The 22,138-nt window shown below is 42.6% G+C and overlaps 1 protein-coding gene across 2 annotated transcripts in view; it reads right to left on the bottom strand.

Annotated features, from left to right (window-relative positions):
- The window catches only part of LOC117667363 (testis-expressed protein 2-like), a 40,018-nt gene that overhangs the window by 6,889 nt on the left and 10,991 nt on the right, over positions 1-22,138 (bottom strand). For both annotated transcript variants that reach the window (XM_034420674.3, XM_034420675.3), the window contains exons 2-9: positions 18,204-19,546; positions 14,114-14,314; positions 12,586-12,901; positions 11,689-11,909; positions 10,648-10,794; positions 9,601-9,700; positions 8,181-8,313; positions 3,763-3,900 (exon numbers count right to left, since the gene is read on the bottom strand). In XM_034420674.3, the coding sequence (XP_034276565.2) occupies positions 3,763-3,900; positions 8,181-8,313; positions 9,601-9,700; positions 10,648-10,794; positions 11,689-11,909; positions 12,586-12,901; positions 14,114-14,314; positions 18,204-19,520 (2,573 nt within the window). In that variant the 5' untranslated portion in view covers positions 19,521-19,546. The remainder of the gene's footprint in view (positions 1-3,762; positions 3,901-8,180; positions 8,314-9,600; positions 9,701-10,647; positions 10,795-11,688; positions 11,910-12,585; positions 12,902-14,113; positions 14,315-18,203; positions 19,547-22,138) is intronic.

Below are 22,138 nucleotides of genomic sequence, written 5' to 3'. Positions count from 1 at the left end.
AGATTTGAACTTGCAGTAATTGCAGGCAGCTGGCAACTAAGTGCTACTTTAACAGCACTTAGTCAGCTGCGCCACCAAAGCTCTTTTGGTGCAAAATGCAGTGGCCCGCATGGTTTTGTGCAGACCCCAGTGTGCACATGTATTCAATTCAATTCAAATCTTTATTGTCAGTGCACAACATACTGTATGTACAATGAGATTGGTTGAGCTCCCTCAGTGCACACACACCCCAGCACAATACAACTCACAGTGAAGACAGAAAATCCCTAACCCAATAAATCATATTAACAAAACAGTCCTATTGCACCAGTGTGAACATGTTACACATTACGCCGGCCCTGCAGTCAATCATGCTACATAGTTATGATGTTATTTCTCATTCAGGAGCCCACAGATAAAAATTGTTCATCAGCCTGTTTGTGCGGTTGGCTATACTTCTATATCTCCTTCCCGATGGTGGGAGGGTAAAGAAGTGGTGACCAGGGTGAGAGCCATCCCTGAGGATTTTCCTCATTCTTCTAAGGCAACGAGCCCTAGTGATCTCATCTAGTAGTATAAGGGGACAGCCTATGATGTTTTGTGCTGTACTCACCATCCTCTGTAATGTTTTTCTATCCATGGCTGTCAGACCAGCATGCCATACCGCAACGCTTTCTATTGTGGACCGGTAAAAGGAGGTCATCAGTTGTTGTTCCACCCTGTTTTTACGCAAGACCCTAAGGAAATGGAGTCTCTGTTGGGCCTTCCTGACCACCTGGATCGTGCTGTTTTTCCAGGTGAGGTCTTTGCTGAGATGGACACCCAGGAATTTAAAGGAGGAAACTCTCTCTACACAGCCCCCCTCAGTGTATAGTGGGGCAGGTTCCTCTCTCTTCCTCTGGAAACCCAACACCATCTCCTTGGTCTTGCTGATCTTCAGGTGCAGGTTGTTTTTTAAGCACCATGTGGAAAGTTTTTGAACCTCTCCCCCTGTACGCTGTTTCGTATCACCTCTCCTGTGAGAGCTGCACTGGTTGCTGATTTGCTCCTGGGTGCAATTCAAGTTGCTGGTTGTCACCTTTAAAGCCCTTCATGGCTTGGGACCAGGTTATCTGAGGGACTGTCAGTCACATCTACCCAACCCATCAGAGGAGAGAGGCAGGGAAAGTTGTGGGTCCTATCCCAGAGGGAGATACACCTGGTGGGACCCAGGAGAAGGGCCTTCTTCATGGTGGCTCCCTCTCTCTGGAACATCTAATTCCCCCCCACAGAGATTAGAATGGCCCCCCACTCTAATATTCTTCTGGAAGGTACTGAAGACCTGGTTCTGCCAGCAGGCCTGGGGAACCCAGAGCGGGATGGAGTTCATTAAATGGGTCATGTGATCTGCTGTTGCCGGGGCAGGGGGTGGGAGGTGATTTTGTTATATTGTACTAGATTAATTTATTTGATTCTTTTTGTTAGGTTTTATTGTTTTAAATGTGGTCTTTTATTCTGTAATCTACCTTGAGTCACCATGGGCGAATAGGTGGCAATATAAATTCAATAAACAAATGAATAAATAAATCAGTTTAATACGAACATCTTCTTGCACCTAGACAAGAATATAATGTTTTAAATGCCACCAATGCCACTTCTAAGGCTCCAGGTTACACACAAGCCACCTCTTGGGATTTCTGGGTGACACAAAAAATTAGTGGATACCTGTGCACCTATGAAAATTTAATATCATTTCATTACAGGAGACCTGGTGCCTGGATATGTCTTCTCCTTCCTTGCTAGGATTCTTCTCATATACCTTCCCTGTCATTAAAGTGAGTCTGTATGGAAGAGCAAGTGGGTTTTCAATTTTGATCTCAACTGATCTGAAAAGACTATACAACAAAGGCCAGATGATGATTGTATTCAGGTAGTATAGACAGAGAGCAAATATTTTGAGTTAATTATTTGCATTAATATTTATTTTCCAAATGGAAGGAATCCCAATCTGTAGTTTAAGCTGTGGTCTGTGCAAACCCTGGTGGAGAAGTTGAGCAAATATTACCAATACCAATCTTCTCTGGGCTGGTGATTATAACACCAGAAGTGGCGATGATATCAGCATCTATAGGAAGATATTGTGGAATAGACAACATCACCACCAGATGGATCTGTAACTGGATGACAAACCACATTCAAAGAGTAGTCCTTAATGGTACTACGTCCACATGGAGAGAAATAGTGGGGTACCATAAGGCTCCGTCTTAGGCCCAGTACTCTTCAATATCTTCATAAATGACTTAGATAAGGAAATAGAATGGGAACTCATCAAATTTGCAGATGACATTAAACTGGCAGGAATAGCCAACACCCCAGAAGACAAGCTCAGGAGCCAAAAAGATATTGACAAACTTGAACAATGGGCCCTAGCCACCAAAATAAATTTCAATGTGGAGAAAAGCAAAGTTTTACATTTAGGCAGGAAAAATCAAAGGTATTAGGTGAGACCTCAAAAACAGTAACTTGGAGTCCTAGTGGATGATCACTTAAATATGAGCCAGCAGTGTGCAGCAATGGCCAAAAAAGCTAATACAATTCTGGCATAGAATCAAGATCTAGTGAAATATTAGTACCAGTTTATAAAACCCTAGTAAGACCACACCTGAAATACTGCAACCAATTTTGGTAACCATACTACAAAAAAGATGTTGAGATCTTGGAAAAAGTTCAGAGAAGAGCAACTAAGACGATCAAAGGCCTGGAGACTAAACCATATGAAAAACGGCTGTAGGATTTGGGCTTGGCTAGTCTAAAGAAAAGAAGAATTAGGGGCGACATGCTAGCAGTATTCCAGTATTTGAGGGGATGCCACAAAGAGGAGGTCAAATTATTCTACAAAGCACCTGAAGGCACAACAAGAAACAATGGTTGGAAACTAACCAAAGAGAGAAGCTACCTGGAATTAAGGAGAAACGTCTTAACAGTGAGGACGATTAACTAATGGAATAGTTTGACTTCAGAAATCGTGGGCGCTTCATCACTGGAAGTTTTAAAGAAGAAACTAAACAGCCACTTATCTGAAATAGTATAGATTCTCCTGCTTGAGCAGCCTCCAAAGTCCCTTCCAGCTCTATTCTATTCTAAATTCTATTCTAAAGTTCTATATTAGGAAGACGGAATGTTGCCCAGAGGATGAATGGGGCCTTGGTCCTCAATGGACACAGTACTAAACACACGAGCGGTGTTTTTATTGATTCTGCCTTTAGGTACAGGCTGTTAAATCTAGGCTGTAAGGTGGCAAACATTTCTAATAATCCTTCCTCTTCCTTCTTTCTCCACAACAACCCTGTGAGGTAACTTGGGTTGAGAGATTGACTGGCCCACAGTCACCCAGCATGTTTTCATGCCTGAAATGGGACTAGAACTCATAGTCTCCTGGTTTCTAGTCTGGTGTCCTAGACACTACAGCAAACTGGCTTCATGACTTGTGGTTATAGCAGAGCATTTAGTTACTCAATGCCTCCCAACGCTCCCAAAACATCCCTCTGCTCACACCCAAAGCAGCCCAATTGATTTGTCTCTAAGATAATGGGGGGGTGTCAAGCAAGCCCCCCCCCCAGGTACTCTGGTGGGAAAGGACTGGCTCAAGGAGGAAAATGCTATTCTAACCTCAGTACAGCTAAGGAGGGCTTTAGTTCTTCCCCTCCTCAGCTGGAGACGACGTCCACCTGCTGGGATCAGGTCATGACTGAGGAATGCTAAATGTGAAAGTGGGGACAGAGCCATGGTCACCCAAGGGGTTACCCTTCAACGCCAGGAGGGATTTTCCTTTCTCTGGGGATCCCCGAGAGCTCCACAACAGGCATGTCTTCCTCCTCAGAAGAACCGGCACTGGACGACTCCACATCACTCTCAGCCAACAGGTCTACACGGGGTTTTATGCTGCAAGGAGAAGGAGACCAGGGTGAGAAGCTGGCAGCCTTTGCAAGATTTGTCCTTTTCAGTGCCATGGGGGTCAGGCTTACAGTCTGCACTGCGGTTTTAATTCCCTTTCCAGAGATTAAGAAGTGAATCCTAAGGACAGTGACCTACATATAGAATAAGAATAAAAAGGATTTGTTAACAGGGGGAGGAAATGGCTGGAGAATAGAACAGCTTCTTAAATAGCTCAGCAGGAGGTCAGTGAGTGCCCCATCACTGGAAGCATTAAAGAAGAGAATGGACAACCATTTGTCTGCAATGCTATAGACTAGACTAGAGTATCTTGCTTGAACAGGGGTTGGGCTAGAAAACCTGCAAGGTCCCTTCCAATACTGGTATTCTATGACATTCCCCATCTGAAAAGGCTGTATCTGAATCATCCTTCCTAGCTATTTTTTTTAAAATTTGATTTATATGCCGCCCTTCTCCGGAGACTCAGGGGGGCTTACAATGCGTTAAGCAATAGCCTTCATACTTTTGTATATTTATACAAAGTCAGCTTATTGCCCCCACAAACTGGGTCCTCAATTTACCTACCTTAGAAAGGATGGAAGGCTGAGTCAACCTTGAGCCTGGTGAGATTCGAATTTACAGTAATTGCAGACAGCTGGTGTTAATCACAATGCTATCAGTCTGCTGAGCCACCAGGCACCAGCTATCTTTTTCACATTTCCATATCAGAGACAGTTGGACAAAGGGGTGTCACACAAATCAGCTCTTGCATTCCTAATGCTCCAATCCACAAAATCTGATCTTCCATTTGATTACATTCTGGAGTCTTTCTTAGACTGAACAAATTGCCGGACAGATCTTGGTAAATAATGATCTGATGGAACAACTTTGGGGAGGCTGCCACTTAATCTAATTTTTCATACAGTGTCAGCAGAGGGGCTGGGTCAATAAGTCAAGATAGTGACCACGAACTGCACAATTGAAGCCCCGAAGCTTTTAACGTGCATCCCGCATGTAAAAGGTAGCCATCCAGGCAGATTATGGATCTTTCATTGAAATTGGTTTCCTTCCCTGAACTAGGGCGTCAATGCAAGGGTTTCCTAGCCTTCTGCAAATAAACAAGTAATTTGTGGAGAGTACAGCTTTAAGGAGGAAAAACAAGGCCCAGGAGAGGAGAAGCCTCTCTACTTATTTATTTATTTATTTATTTATTTATTTGTTCAACTTGTATGCCGCCTTTCTCCGAAGACTCAAGGCAGTTTACAATGCATTTAAAAACCATATCTAAAAACATTAAAAATTAAAACATTAAAAACAATTAAAACCCATTCACGCCATTCATGGCCGGATCTCGCCAGATTGCAACAGCGAGGGTCAAAGAAAATTTCTTGATGATTCACCTTCTTTCTGAATTACAGAGAAAATAAGGAGGAAAATAATACTTTTAAAAGACTATAAAACAACAGCAAAGAAAAGTTTAACCAAGATTTTGATGAAGAAAGTTTCAAATGGATAAAGGGAATTGTATTAATTTGAAAGATAAAGATTTTGGTGAATGTGCTTTTAGTATTAGGTGAATTAAATAAACACACTAGATCTTTCTGGGAATGTTGATTGTCTGACCTTTAGAGTGAAAAAATAATGGTGGAATTTTTCAAAACAATGAGATAAATATAACAGAAGATGGTCTCATCAAAACTAGAAAAAGACAGAATGGGCTAAGGATATAAAGAGAAAGAATGAGAGGAAAAAGAATTCTGACTTTTATCATCAGCTTTATAACTGATTTACTTTTACTTTTAGATTATAAGTAAAAAATGGTGATTCCAGAAACAAAGGAAGAAGAGATTCATTAGAGCAATTGCCAGAAAAGGAAATTACTCCAGAAAAATTAGAAGAATTGCTTGAGAAAGCAGATACTTGACATTGTTAAATGTGTTAAAAGCCGGTAAGGCGTATTTGAAGAGAATGAAAAAAAGCTGCATGCCACAGGCCCCGCCATGCATCACTTTCCTCTCAGTGTTGACAAGATGCAGCTGGCCTGGCCCTGCGCGAGGCAACGGGTGGCGGTGCCAGGCCTTCTTCCGAGGCCACTTGCCCTGTTCTTGGGATGCTTCGGAAGGCTGTTTGGAGAACGACAGGAATTATTTGGTGAACACCTGAGCAGCCTCGGGATGAAGGTTCACGGAGGGCAAGGCCAGGCGCCTTGTCAGCAGCAGAAGGAAGATGGCGAAGGGCCTTGGAGTGGCAGGGCCAGTGGAGCACAGGGCAGCTGGGGTTTTGCACTGTGACAGCTTTTTTATACATGTAGCCGGGTGGCAGCTTCATGCCATACTGCTGGGCACATGTGTGCTGCAGTGCTGCGTGGTAGCTTTGTACTGAGGCTTCCTGGGGCAAGTGGGGTGCTGGCTTTGCACCAAATTGCATGCGGCTCAGGGACTCCACTGTGCCAAGAAGCCTGAGAGTGGCAAGCAGCCCCGGATCCGCCCAGTAGGGCAGCCAAAGGGGGGAGGAGATAGGCAGAGTGGGGGGATTGAAGAGCAGACAGCCCCTTTCCTTATCGAGACTCAAGATTCGGAGCTGGGATGGACCAAGCTCAGAATGGCTTGGATTGGGGTGGAGACCCGCAATTATCGGTTAACAATGTCAACGGGAAGCTGTTGCTAAGCAATGTGGTCACATGATATCTCACATCACTTAAGTGACAGAAATTCTAGGCTCAATACGTTAAGGTGAATATAGATTTTAAGAATCATTGAACAGGTAGTCCTTGACTTACAACAGCTCATTTAGTGACTGTTCAAAGTTACATTGGCACTGAAAAAAGTGACTTATGACCATTTTTCACACTTATGACCATTGCAGTATCTGTGTGGTCACGTGATCAAAATTCAGATGCTTGGCAACTGACTAATATTTATGATGGTTATAGTGTCCTGGGGTAACATGGTCCCCTTTTGTGACCTTCTGACAAGCAAAGTCAATGGGGAAGTAGCTTCACTTAACAACCGTGCTACTAACTTAACAACCGCAGTGATTCATTTAACAATGGCAGCAAGAAAGGTGGCAAAATGGGGCAAAACTCAATAACTGTCTTTCTTAGCAACAGAAATTTTGGGCTCAATTGTGTCGAGGGCTACCTGAGCAGCAGAAGACAGAAGTTGAAATTGAACTAAATGATGAACATGTAATTACTAAAACATAAACACTTTTGAAATTTGAAATGGAAGAAGTAGAAGACTATATGGTAAAATGGGCTAAGTACTTTGGACCTGGTATACTGATGGAACAAAGGGAAAATATGTGATTACAAAGTTTGAAAATTACATTATATTATAACTTAAAAGAGAATTTTTGTAAAATGATGTTCTGTTGGTATATGACCCCAGAAAAATTGTTTAGAATGTATAAAGATACTTCAATTTATGCTGGAAATGTGGACAACATGAATGGTCATTTTACATGCTTAGTGTACTTATAAAAAATCCAGAAGTTTCTGGGTTCAAATACATGTGATGATTCAAAGAATTTTAAAGATCAACACTCAACTGAAATCAGAACTGTTCTTGCTGGAATTAATGGGCAATCAATTAGAAAAGAGTCATGGAGGAATATTTTTACATATGATTTCTTGTGCGAGACGATAAGTACAAAAATGGAAACATTCCAAAATATCCATGACGGAGTTTGGTGAAAGTAACAGAAATAGTAGAGATAGAAAAAATAACTTCTTTGATAGGCAAAAGATCAACAATTACTTTATGCCTTATGGACTTTTTGCTGAAAAAAGAGAAAAGGGAACTTGATTCACAGATTTGAAGATTAGAAAGGGGAGCTTATGGAAAGAAGGAAATTATGATCTAACTTCAGATAGAGAAGGTAACATATAAATGCATTTATAACCACTGTCAAAAAGATCAAACCTGCCTTTTTATAAATTGCTCTAATGTAATCTAATATTTTTTCTTCTGTTTTTTCTTTTTCTATTTTTTCTTATTATTCGCTATTATTCCTTTTTTTGTTTATTCTCTTCTAATATTTCTATTGTTTTTATTTTGTTAAAAATTCTTCAATAAAAATTATATTTAAAAATTAAAAAAAATAACAAAACAAACTTTCTCTTATAGCTGGTTGTTCCAGGAAAGAATGCGAAGACAGGTAGTACCATAAAGATCTCAGGGCAGGGGACAGTAAAGCTCTTTCTGTATTCTAGGGAGTTTCTTAAAGGAGGATGGCATCTGTCCTAGGAGCTCAGCTGGCAGCTAAAAAAAGGGCCCAAGAAGTCTCACCCTTTTCTGTCCTTATCTGCTTTCCCGTTTTCCTCCTCCAGGTCTTCTTTGCCTAATTTATACAAGTTCATCTTGGTCTCCAGGGTCATCTTCAGAGTTCCTTGATAGGTCACTTCCATATCCACCCAAAGGCCTGCAGAGCCGAAAAGAAGGCCAAAGGAGAATGACAGGTTACGGTTTGGCTTCTGGGATTTGAGCTGGTGCCAGCTGGGCTGGATTATATACAAAATGCATATGGTTTGTTGTAGAACAGTGTTTCTTAAACCTTTTCTTTCTCAGGACCCTTTCCCACATTTGAAAAATATGGAGAACCCCCAAAAGACCTTCTGTTTGTATGGGTTATATTTATCAATATTTACTATATTAAAAATTAAAATTGGCACATTCTTTGCTGCTACCACTTTTCAAAATTGTTTGATGATATTTTAATAGTGTATTATTTTTCAACATAGGCTGACAAATAGTTTTGATTTTAGAAGGTCTTAGGGGATCCCAGGGGATCTAGGACCACACTTTAAGAAACACTGCTCTAGAAAAATGGCTGGTGGAAAGAGGACGATCATTCCTGGTTGATGAACTACTTGAAGAATAGATCAGGGATTATGGCTCTACTCCGAACTCAGAAAATCCCTACTGTAGTTCTGTCCTCCCTTCTCTGGTTGAACATGTAAGGTCACCTAAGGCTGGCACATCTCCTGTCCTCCAAAGCAGATGGCTGACTTCACATACCAATTTAGGCCCTATGCTTGCTCTACTTTAACTCTGCCATTGTTATTTGTAACCATGACTCGGTATACTATAGTTTTATTCCTTAAATTATGGCTAAATAAACCATGGCTAATAATAATGTGTAAACCCACCTAATGGTAGGCTATGTGAAACATTGCCCTGTTAAACATGTTTCATGTTTAACTCAAGTATTTTTATTTTGTTTTGGTATAGACCTTAACATATGGACAGAGGCATTCACAGGGAGCATGTGACATCATGATATTCTTGGAGAAATTATGCAGACTGACATGATGATATATGGATGGTATCATTCTGGCTTTGATGTCTGTGTGCATAGAGGCAAGAAACCATCCTCCCACAGGACCAGTTATTCCAAATCCTGAAGTGGCTGCTTTTGCTGAAGGAATATAGCATATCCAGGCTGGTCCTTTCTAGAGTCTGAATAATTCCTTGTTTTGTCAATCGGATTTCTTCTTTCAATTATCAATCTTTCCCGTCCACACCATGTCCCACTATTTCCAAGTATGCAAATATGGAACAGATAACTTGAAAAAACAAAGCTCCTTTCCAGAGGTGTCTGGAGGAAAGCTGCCAGTCCAGGCTGCTCCGTTTCCAAACATTCCAGGTGCACATGGGCCACAAGAAGACAGAAATGGGAATCACAGGCTGGCTGGTCACCAAAACGTACCTCGGTTATCCACAGTGGGGCTAGAAGTGCCAAGTATGTGTGGGATGGAGGTCCCCATCTCCAGATCAGTTAGGGTGAGCTCATTCATGAAATATGGCAACTGCACCAGAGCAAAGGAAGAAGGAAACGAACCAACCATCAGGGAAAGTCAAAGAGAAGAAGAAAGTTGCTGTCAGGCTGGCATTCTTTACCAGTCAAGGTCAGGCCCCAAAGGCCACATACAAACAAGAAAGCAAGATTCACAGAGTATCTCTGGGTTAGATTTCTTGCAAAGAAATTGGTGGGTAACACAATCTTGGAAACCAGATTTGTATATTTTACCTTCACTTATCAGAAAGAACATTAAGATGCCCTTCATGCCTTTGATCCTCTTTCTAACTGCCTCTTGACTTGAGGTGGAAAAGTTACTAACCATTTAAAAGAAAATACAAAAGAAATGTCCATCTATTCTTCTGTAGTCTTTCACAAATGTCCAGTCTCATTCCTAGAGCCAGCTAATTCTCTGATGGAATTAGAGAAGTGCACTGTGTCTCTAGTGCCTTGTTGTGGTCCACTAGGAACCAGGGTGAGGGGGGGGGGAAAGAAATTTAGCTGAGAATGATACCGTATCAGCCAATCCATTTGCATCCAGTCTCTCTGGCTGCTTGGTCTAAATATGGTGAGACAGTCTGCAGCACTCAAAAATTAAACGTCTAGAAGAAAGTATTGGGTTTGCACGCTACGGTTTACTCAACTGATTTGGGGTGGGGAGGTTTGCCTTATTTATAAAACCATAATCTAATAATGTGTGCTGAGTTAGTTGCATGACATTCTAGGCTGAAACGTGGTTGGTGAATTTGTGAGTGTGCTGTGGGAACGTAGGGTGAGGTACGTGCCTACGCAACATGTGGGATGAGCAAATCTGCTTCCAAATCTGCCTTTGGACCCAGGAAGCAATGCCTTCTGGGTATCTCAGCCGCCTTCCTGGACAGCAGGGCAGGACTGGGCAGGGTGTCTTTGCCCCCTGGAAGTTTACTCAAGAAGACAAGGGAAAGCAGCTTTTCTCACCTTGATTCTGCCCAGTTTCTTCTGAATTTTATCTGAAACTTGATCTGCCCAATATTTTTCCCTTAGGAAGTCCCAAAACATTCGGCCAAGCATTGCATTGACCCAAATTGTAGGGGGGTTGGGGGTCAGATTTTCATCTCCAGGGAACTGAAAAGAACAAAAGGGAAAGAAATCACTCATCTTACCGGACTATAATGGCCACATGTGCTGGGGAGATGTAACCACCCTTTAAAGTTCTCACTATGTAAATCAGGGGAATTGGCAAAAATAAGTGGGGGTGTTTAAGGACTGGGAAGCACAGCATACATAAAAACAAGAGTGGAGTTTCTGTTGCATAGCTATCACCATCATCTTACTATTTTTGACCCCCCCCCTTTTGCAAATGTCTCAGTGGTATTTTATTTTGTTGGTAAGATGGTATGTTTACCTTATGGGTCTGAAAGTTGGTATTCAGAATATTTTAGCAAAATCTGAATACTTGGGGATGGTACCATCAGCTTTAATTTTTCAGCAAATGGAATGTCACACACCTTACCAGCATCCATAAACTCAGTGCAGCATGTCTCTCTTGTCTTATCAAAAAAATAAAGATTTTTAAAGTTATTTTGTAAGACTGAAGATCTGAGGACATAAAATGGGGAGTTTTGGAGGAACAATTTTGGCTGAAGCAGAGAATAAACAACTTCTAAATAGCAAAGAATAATAGGTATCTTACAAAATGTCCAAGATAAATTCTGAATAATCAAAGCTCATTGATCACATTAGACCATTTTTTGTTCAATTTTTTAAAAAGGAGCTTTGAAAAACAATTCCTAATCTTTAAATTGCATTTGATACATTTTTTAAAAATACAATGTTTAATTTGTTCAATTTTATACACATATAAAGTCCTTGTTTAACAACTGCCTCATTCAATGACTGTTCGCGGTTACAACAGTGATGAAAAAGTAACTTTGCAACCAATCCTTTGTAAGATCAAACTCACAGTTGCAGTTTCACTTAGTAACTGCTTTTCCTGGGATTTCAGCAAGATTTCCTCACCTTTTTGGAACCAGGGCTGTCTGCTGTATTGGAGCAGGACTTTGGGTCGGAGTCAGTAACTACTGGAATGATTTGGGACATGTACACATTGTAATCCAATAAGAGTTTTTCTCGGCTACTGATGCTCAGCTCCTTGGGCTTAGTGGCAGGGAACAGGTCTTCCGTGCTGCCGCTGCTGTGATTGTGGATCTCCTTTCCTGCAGGAATGGGCTGGATTATACCTGAGCAATAGAAGGAAGGGTTGCTATAACAGATAATGACGAGACGGGTCAGGACTGGGAGTGCAGCAATATCAATGTCATGAAATTTGGGGCTGTTTGCAGAAACAACAGGGGTAGTTGCTGATGCCCAGAATTTGCTGTCCTTTAACAGGAGCTTTTAGTGATAAGGGTTTTGTTTCTGATGAAAATCATTCCAATTGGGTTTAAGTGAGAAACCCCTCAGCAGGTTCTAATCCAACTTGGTCCTCAATGTTATTTTCTTCCTTAAAAAATCAATCTTACACTTGCTAACTGAAGAAACACCTGCTTGGCTCAAGTGAGACTGTAAGAAGCTTGCCTTTTCTTTATCTACAGGGTGCAGAAGAAGACAGCATCTGCAGGGGGAGTCAAAAAAGTCAAAACCTTTTTTCTCACCCCCACCCAGGTGGATGCTCTAGCATTGCAAGCATTACCCTCGGTCTTAAAATGGTATCCCCTGTGCCCAGGATAGATGTGGCAACAAAGAACTGGATTGGACTGGGATTGGATTGGGTCAAGACAAAAACAGATGCCATTCAATTTAAGTATACAAAACATTATTTCATCCCAGGATTTCCTCATTCTGTTTCTGAAAATTAAGTGGCAATCAATTCAAGGAACCCTGGGAGTTGGACCCATGGTTCCCAGCCTGCTTTACCTGAGAGGAGTTCACCTTGGCTGGTGTGGTGTAGCTCACGGTGTTCAGCTTGGCAGGCCCTTGCAAGATATTGATACCACTCTTCCTTATCCCTACCCGTTCTGCCAAAGAGATAAAGTGTCCTTTCTTGGGCCTCATCTTGGCATTGCCCTGATACTTCTTTCTTCTTTGGGTTCTCCTCTCCTGGAGAGTCCACATCTTGGTCTTTTGTTGCTAGTGCTTTGATCTTCAGATCCACTTCTGGGAAAAGAATGCATATGGGATATTTTTTGTTCCACATCCTTTTGCGAGCCAGCCCAGATGGGAAGAGGAAGACCTGAAAAATAACAGACAATTTAAACAAGAGACAAGAGGATCACGTCACTTGAATGACTTGAATTACAATAGCAACGCCATTGCATGACCTGACAATCCTCTCAAGGAGTCCTATGTGTTCAATCCTGGTGTTTGAGTCCCATGAAACCTTGCCTTAGAATGCCCAAATCTTGTGATCTCATAGTAAGAATGATTATCCTAAGACATCTCCCATAAAGTTTCCCAAATCTCACAAGAATGAATCACTCAATGATAAATGGTTCTGGCTGAGAAATGATTCTCAGCCATTTCAATTTTAACTTCCTTCTGAGACAGTTTTGTGGGGTAGTAGCTGCCTGATCATCCTATTTTATAAGTAATAAACTAAAAATTTGTTTAAGAAGTTAGTATGACTGCCAAGAGGCAAAGGCAAAGGCAAAAGAAATGCTGATAATGTGGAGCACTTTGTTGTGGTGCGCCAATTTAAATTAAATGATCTTCCTTTTGACTGAATATCTTTTTAAAAACCCAGGGTCCAGTTTGAATCAATACAGTAGGAAGAGAAGGACTTTAAACCCTTCTGGATCACACTAGAAGAAAGGCTTCATTTGCAGAAAGGAATGGGAGCTCTTCCCGTAGGGTCTCAAATACCCCCAATTTATCTAAGAGGCATCTCTTAGACCAGTGATAGCTAACCTTTTTGCCATCATGTGCCAAAAGCAGGGGGAGCGGGGGGGTCACGCATGCACGTGCCCACACCCATCATTCAATGTACCATGCTCCCCTGCGCATGCATGCACAACCCCCCCCCATGCTCCCTCCGCTTTTGGCACGTGATGGCCCGGTGGGCCCGGTAGGCCCGTTTTTCACCCTCCCCAGGCTCCAGAGCCTTTCTAGGAGCCTGGGGAGGGCAAAAATGGCCTTCCCCATCCCTGGAGGCCCTCCGGAGGCTGGAAACAGCCTGTTTCCCAACTTCCGGTGGGCCCAGAAGGCCCAAAAATCAGCTGGCCGGCGTACACATGCGTGCCGGAGATGAGCTAGGGCAACGCTCGCATGCCCACCAATATGGCTCCGCGTGCCATCGGTGGCACACGTGCCATAGGTCTTAGACTGAACCATATCTGCAGATGGAAGAATGAAAGGATGAACGCTCTCCTGGCCTCCACCAAATTTCAAATCTGTACTTACTACACACACCCACCACCCCATCAGATACGTTATTGATGAATCTTACCTTGGCTCCACTCATATCATAAAGTCGGTGGGTCACAAAAGCCACCTCAAAGTTCTCTTCACCAAAGGTGGCTCGCCGAGGGATGCTGCTTTGGGGATAAGATAATGTCAGGTTGGAGTTTTCTAAGGTCACAAATACGGAATGGGTCAGAGAAGGATGATAAATCTCAGGATCATAAAAATGCATTTCATTCATCCAACCCTGGAAAAGAAGAATTCATTTTAGTAAGGGAATGTTCAAAAGAAGAATAAAAAGATATATGTCATCATTCTGCTTGATATTATTTATTGACCTCGATTTGCTGGAATAAAAGAAAGTATTTCTTCAAAGAGAAAGGTGGGCAACCTGAAATTCTGGATTCTGAAAAAACACCTCAAAGCTCTTTTCTCCATTCCCTGTCCTCTTTCTGACAACTGCAGAAGCCAGGTATGTATGCTCCTGCCATACTGATAAAAGAACACATTATAATGTACCTCTGTATGTACAGAGCCACCACATGGTTACCTACCTCCACATTAAAGTAAGTGTTGCATGAAAAATGTCCCAGAGAAATTTGCCTGCTTTTCCTAACAATATAATGAAAGAGAATCTGCTTCCTACATTTCGGTCTGAATGTCTTGATTCGCATTCCATCATTGCTTCTCCATCTCCTTGCTATCCACATTTCCTAATCTGTTGTCTTCTTCGGGATTTAATGAAGGTACCCTCAAATTATTGCAATCAAAGCTTGGAAGTGCTAGAAAGCTATACACTGTTCAAATGAAAAGAACCAATTAAAAAAAAAAGGGGGGGAAGAATTGCATTGTATGTAAAGAATTACCGTATTTTTCGCACTATAAGACCCACTGGATCATAAGACGCACATTAGCTTTAGAGGGGGAAAACAAGAAAAAAGAATTCTAATTCTGTCTCCCAGCATCAATCCAGTATTCATCTAATTAGCATCCGTGCAGCAAACAGCAAAGAGCCTGGTCAGCTTCAGCTTATTGCAGCCCCAGCATGCGGCTCGTCAGTGCTCTGCTCTGAGTGGAGCTGCTGCCGCCGGCAAAAAACACTGGAGCCTTCACTGCCAAGCAGCTGATGGGCAGTTGGATCAGCCTCCTGGAATACTGCCGATCAGCTGTTCTAGGCAGCAGGGATTGCTGTCACTGCCAATTGCCGCTGTTTGCTATTGCTGCTTGCTGCTGCTACAGTTCGCCACCTATCATTGCTGTTTGCTGCCACCGCTGTTTGCCACCGCCATTCGCCATCTATCCAATCCCTGCTGCCTAGAACAGTTGATCGACGGTATTTCAGGAGACTGATCCCAACCACCAATCAGCTGCTCAGCAGCGAAAGCTCGAGTGTTTCCTGATGGCGGCGAATGGCAGCAGCAGTGACAGTGGCAAACAATGACTCTGCACCAACTCCTCTCCCCCCACCACAATATTCGCTCTATAAGATGCACAGACATTTCTATCCACTTTTTTTGGGGGGGGGAGTGCATTTTATAGTGCGAAAAATACGGTACAATACCTGTAGAGAAATATACAATACTAGAAAAGAAAGCCTTCTTGAAACTATTTGAGTGGATATTAGAGGAAAAAGAAACAATATTGCTCTAGGTCTTTACCACAGGCCACCTAGCCAAGAGAAGGAAATAAATGAACTCCTTGATAGTCAGTTAACTAATGAGTGCAGGAAACACACCATTGTAATAATGGGGGACTTTAACTACCCCAACATCAACTGGGAAACAAATTCTGCAGTGAGTGGGAAATAGAACAGGTTTCTGATGTTCCTGGCTGACAACTTTGTCACCCAAAAGATGGAGGTGAGAACTAGAGAGTGAGCTATACTGGACTTAAATCTTACTAATAGGGATGAAATGATTGAGGGAGTTTGCAGGAATGACCATGTCATACTAGAATTTGTCATAATGCAGGCACAGGTGACTGAACAAAGTCACACTAGTGTTTTAGACTTTAAGACGGCCAACTTCAACAACTAAAAGAAAAAATAGGAAGGATTCCATGGATGGAAATCTTAGGGGAAAAAACAGTTCAAGAGCCATGGTGGCCCAGTGGTTAGAATGCAGTACTGCAGGCTAACTCACTGCCCACTCCAGGAATTCGATTCTGAGCGGCTCACGGTTGGCTCAGCCTTCCATCCTTCCGAGGTTGGTAAAATGAGGGCCCAGGTTGTTGGGGGCAATAGGCTGACTCTATAAACTGCTTAGAGAGGGCTGGAAAGCACTGTGAAGCGGTATATAAGTCTAAGTGCTATTGCTATTTATTTATTTATTTATTTAATTGAATTTATTTGCTGCTCATCTTGTTGCAAATGACTCTGGGTGTCTGAGGTGGCATAGCATGCATGGGAAACTTGAAAAATGAAATACTAAAAGCGAAAACAAAAACAATAGCACAGAGAAAGAAAAACAACAGACCAGACAAGACCAGCATGGTTACAGAAAGAGCTCGCTGACAAGAAGGGCAAGTATAAAAATAGAAACAGGGTCAAATAATTAAAACAGGTGTTCAAGAAAAAACTGGACAGCCATTTGTATGGGATGCAATAAGGTATCTTGCCTTAGGCAGGGGGTTGGACTGGAAGACCTCAGAAGTCCCTTTCAGCCCTATGATCCCATGATTCTATGAAATAATCTCTATCCTGTTTCGAAACAGGCCCTCCACTTCCTTCCCATTAAAAAAAAATGATTCCACACACAAAAAATGGATGGTCCCAATCCCGAGAGCCTTCTGTACAGTTGTGAAAAGCAGATTCTTCCCATCAGGTATTAGGTTGGGAAGCAAGCTCAATCCATCCAGAATGAAAGGTTTTACAGAGTATTATATTAGGATTTGGCCTCAGTTATTTAGTTATCCTTCTATTTTGCTATTCTGTCAGTCTAACTTTGGTTCTCAATGTTTCTTGTGGTTGTTTTTCTTGTGGTTACTTTTTTATGCTTCTATCCAACCTGCTCAGAGCTGTTTTTGCAAGTTAGGTGTCGCACACCAAAGCTGCAATAAACTTGTGGTATATTCCCCTTCTTCTGCCTCTCTATAGCCCTGGCGTAACCTGGGGCAGAGTCCACCAATCCAAGGGCCTTGGGCTAGATTGGACAATAATTCCCATTATCCCAAGCTTTGGTGTCCTGCCCACCATCAGCTTAAATACCTACAAGTACACATCAAAGAGAACTTGCTCAGGAAGGCTGTAGCTGCAGTGGTTGCATGACGGGAAATGCAGTTTGTGCCAATTATGTCAAACAGACAATTTGCTCTTTTGGCTGATGGAATTCAGCTTTCCCACTGAAGGATTGTTGCTGGTCAGGGAGGAAAGTCCTACAGAGAGCTATCAAATAACAACAAAGTGTTATTTGCTATTTATTGGGATTCTATGCATCAATTAGGGTTTATTGTCAGAATTTTCCAAGGGAACCCTCATCCAGTCTTGCTTCAATCTCTAGCACCATTAAAATTAAATGTTCTAAATTTTAAACACCTTTCATTTTTCTTTTCCTTTTTCCACCTTAAAGCTGAATAATTACAAATAATTTATCTCCATGATACATTTCAAGGCCTTCCAAGTGTTGAGGAATGCTGTGGCTCGAATATTGGCATGCTGGACGTCAGGGGACAATGGGAAAGGGACACTAGTGAGTGTCCAACAGGCTATACAAGTAGCCTTCACTTTGTGACCACAGTTGGGACTGGCAACTGCCGTTAAATGACACAATTGCTAAGGAGGCATCAAATGACTCCAATTCACAATTTTATTGCTGACTTCTCCATGGACTCTGCTTGTGGGAAGCTAGCTATAAAGCACACAAATAGTGACTGATCATATGACCGTGTGACACTGCAATTGTCATAAATACGAGGACTGGTTATATTTTCAGCACCATTGTAACTTTGGCAGTTCACTAAACAGATCAGTTGTTAAACACGGTCTGCCTGAATTTGCTTTCTTGAAAAAGCTCAGCCTTCTATCATCGTATCCCTTTTCCTGTATAATTAAAGAGTCTGTTTTCTAAAGAAAAGAAGCAAGTTCAGCTCTGGGCTTCCTCCCACTGATCCCATAGGGGGCACCAGTGACCCCACCCTACCTTGAGCACATGGAGGTCCCATGGCTGTTGAGGGATCACTTGCAAGGGCAGCATGCCCTGAGGAGGGGGTCTTTTCTGTGGGGACAGGGCACGCTTCGGCACCAGCAATAAAATAACCAGGAGACCAAGAAGGAACCCGCAGGCTAAGCCAAGGCAGAGGCCGGAGATATAAGGAGGCAATGGGAGGACCAGGTAATTGTAGGCCAAGATGGCAATCCAGGTGAGAACTTTACATGGCACTGGGCTGCAGCACTTGGGGGGCTGGACTGCCCCAAGAGGCAAGAGAGTCTGCATTTCGCCTGTGGCCTTGCTTTTTTTCTCAGTTGTGTCAGCCTCCTGGAAGACATCCCCATAGGGGCCCACTTCATGCTGGCAATGTGGAGAGGAGCCCCACTTCCGCTCTTCCATTTCCCCTCTCCCCAATGAAATGGTCTCAGTCCAATCTGTCTCATGGAGGGGAGGTTCCAAATTGCTCTCCAAGATGGGAGAGCCCTTGAAATGATGAGAAAGGAAATCAGCACCTTGCTGGTGCCCGGAGAGGGGTAATCGAAGCTTGGGGGACACATTATTTTCATCCCCAATGATTTTGCTGAGCCTGCTGAGTGGCTCCTGCATGGCTTCTGAAAACCTCCTTCTGGTGTCTTCAAACTTGGCTTCCTGAGCCTTGAAGAAGCTGCCCTTGTTCTCTGAAGGAGAATGGTTGGGAGATGATGGAGCAGTCCTGGAATCGCCATTTTTGTTCCTGGGCTGGGTGATTTGTCGCCAGAGATGAACGTTGAGTTTAGAGTCTGATTTGGACAGCGTCACCTCGGGCTCCAAGCGAGAAATTTCAGTGGAAATGGATTTGACCAAGCTCAACAAAGGCTGGGGTTTGAGAGATGGGCTTTCCCGAGGCTCAATTTCAGTTGACAGGGATTTCACCAAGTTGATTAAGGGTTTGGGGTTGTGTGAGTTTTCCAAGCCAGTTGATCTCTGAGATGCTGAGTGAGTTGGAGACAGGGAGTGAGAAATAGGGAGTGCAGGTGAGAAATCTGATTCAAGAGGAAACAGAGGAGAGGATGATCCACAGAAGGTAGGCTCTTGGCAATCATCTTCCTGAAAGAAAAAACTGTTGGCTGAGTTTGGAGCTGGAGCTTCCTCATCATCTAAGGCAAAGATCAGCTCATTTCCATATGTATCTTCCCACACGATATCCTTTCCAGACTCAGCAGCTGAGCAATGGCTTAACCTTTGGGGAGGATGGCATATTTCTTCCCAGGGAGGGCAAGAAATATTTGCTGTAGAAGGATCTGAAGGCATCTGAGGATGGTCAGTCATCTTTCACATCCTCCCTGGGACTGAGCCTATGGAATAGGAACAAATACAGATGCTGAGAAACCTTAAATTCCAACCTAAATTCCTTCAAAGCAGCCATTTAGTCATTCATTCATCTTGTTCATGTTGACCCTTCACATCCCAAAGTAATACTTGTGATGCCATTCAGCCCACAGATAAGCTCTTATCTAGAAATTCCGAGGTTCCATGAAGAGAGAGAAAGAACAGCTGACTTCCATCTATATAATTTTAAGCCCAGAATTTCTAACCACAATTTGTTGAACTGCAATAGCCTGGTATTGCATATAATGCTTAGCCATCCACAGGCATATCCCAAACTCTATTAAGTTAAAAAAAAAAAAAGAACTTTATTGCTCCTTATCACATAAATCAGTCTTACTTACTTGCTTTCAAAATTAGATCTGAAAAAATTATTTAACAACCAATCCTGCACCCCCAGTTTTGAGGAGTAATGGCTGCTTAACCAATAATTCTGGTCTGACACAATAATATGGTTAAAGTAGGCTGATCTGTAATACAGGCAGCCCTTGACTTACAACTGCAATTAAGCCCAGAATTTATGTTGCTAGGTGAGAAATTTGTTAAGTGAGTTTTGCCTCATTTTATGACTTTTCTTGCCATATTTGTTAAGTGAATTACTGCAGTTGTTAAATTAGTAATGTTGTCTCTAGGGATTAGAGACATTTAACAATTACATTTACTTTGAGGACACACAAAGGCTTTCACACACATATACACACAAAGACAAGGAAAAGAGAAAAGAAAAAAGAAAAAAGGGAAAACGGGACTCTCCGGTTTACACACCTTGGTCATCACTCTCACCATAAATCTCAGATAATCTAAATTAGGAAAGGCAAAAATCTAGAAGGGTAGAAAGATCAATGTCACTATATTTTTTCTTTTCTTTTAAGTATCTTTATTTAGCCAAACTGTTTTTTTCAGCTTCGTCACTGAGCAGTGTCCGTTCCTCACACAACCTGCACATGTGCCTTTCCTTCATCCTTGCCTGGATGAGCAATTTTTCCTGATTCCAAATTTCTGTCTCCCAAGTGGAGATCTCGGTGGGAACCTTGACTCTGAGCTCCCCATATGTAGGCTGCTCTTCCCACTGTCCCCAATGAGACTCCAAGGTTTCTTTCCTGGGTCTCTTGCAACCCACAGATTTACTCTGCACCACGAGGTGAAGGTACCTTTCAGCCTGCGGTCTGCCGCCCTGGGTTTTCAGGCAAGTGGCCTGGGAGGACTCCGTCCACCTACATTAATCAGAGTACGAGCCCCTCCTTTTCTGATTAGGACTCTGCCCAGTGATTCCCTGCTGGCTGCCCAGGGGTGACCTTCTCACTCCTCAGTTTCCTTTTTCACAAAGTCTCTCTTTTCTCTAACAGAAGATCCTGCACTCTGGCTAAAGCCCCTTGCTTTTCAGAGTCTGTAGGTCATGGTCCTTTGGGACTACCAAACAGTCTGGGGGCGGTTAGAAAAGGCATGGAGGCAGCCGGATCCAGCTGTGATTGGGAGAAGGTCCTCTTGCTCTCACACAGGCATACACACATTTCCCTCGCTCTCCTGAGCTTCAAAAGTTAAAATATACCCACCTCATTTTTTTCCTTTTTAAAATCTTTTGCTTTTCCCAATTTTCCAAATCCAAGACTTTCTCTTAGATTCTTTATATTACAGTCCACACCTTCTCTTTGTTCCACATGTATTTTCCCCCCAAATGCCAAATAGCTGATAGTCAAAGCTCAGAAAGTCTTTTAAAACTTCAATTTCGATTTTTCTTAGTATAAATTGGCATTTATCTCACCCAGTTCTAGCACTCCGTCCAATTGCCACTCCTGCACAATTATTTGGTTCGATTGTCCCAGCTTCAAGGTGGCCACAAGATGTCCGCCACCCCCGATGCCACCTTGGGAGAGCTGTTTCTGTTCCAGCAAGGAAATTGCCAATTCCTTGCGGTCCATGAAACACTTCTCCTTTCTTCACTGTCCCTACAAGACAGCTATGGCTCGAAAGCCTCCCAGCAGGGGTTCATCCAACTGGATTTCGCACAGCTCATCAGAGCCCACTATTTTCCAGTCTGTTCCCACTGCAATGTCAACTGGAAGTCTCTTTCTCGCTCCTTCTCTTCCCCCATCTTTCCCTCCCTCTCTTTCTCTCCCCCCTCCCTTTCTATCTCTCTCTCTATATCTTTCTGTCTCTTTCTCTTCCCCTTTTTTTCTTTTTCTTTCTTTCTGTTATCTCTCTCTCTTTCATTCTCTTTCTCTCTCTCTCTCCCCCCTCCCTCTCCCCCATTCCCCAACCACACTCCCCAACCCACACACCCAGGGAATAACTGTAAGGAAAGTGATGGTGAAAGAGAAGAATTTTGGGGATTGAGAGTTTTGCAGAGTTTGAATGCGAATAAGATTTTTTGTTTCTGTGCTTACACCCACTCCAGATTTTCTCTCATGAATAAGAGGGAAACAAACAGCCAAAAACGGATCATTTGCCGCAAAGTTATAGTATAATTCTGAGGGGTGAAATTTCCTGATTTCTTTGCATGCATTTCAGCATCAACATGCATTTTTTTCACCTCAAAATATTCTATACATTTGCACCAGGTT

Source organism: Pantherophis guttatus, chromosome 14 (genome assembly GCF_059756535.1).
Source record: "Pantherophis guttatus breed Tessera chromosome 14, ASM5975653v1, whole genome shotgun sequence".
NCBI lineage: Eukaryota > Metazoa > Chordata > Lepidosauria > Squamata > Colubridae > Pantherophis > Pantherophis guttatus.
This window is presented reverse-complemented; position numbering and strand designations above follow the sequence as displayed.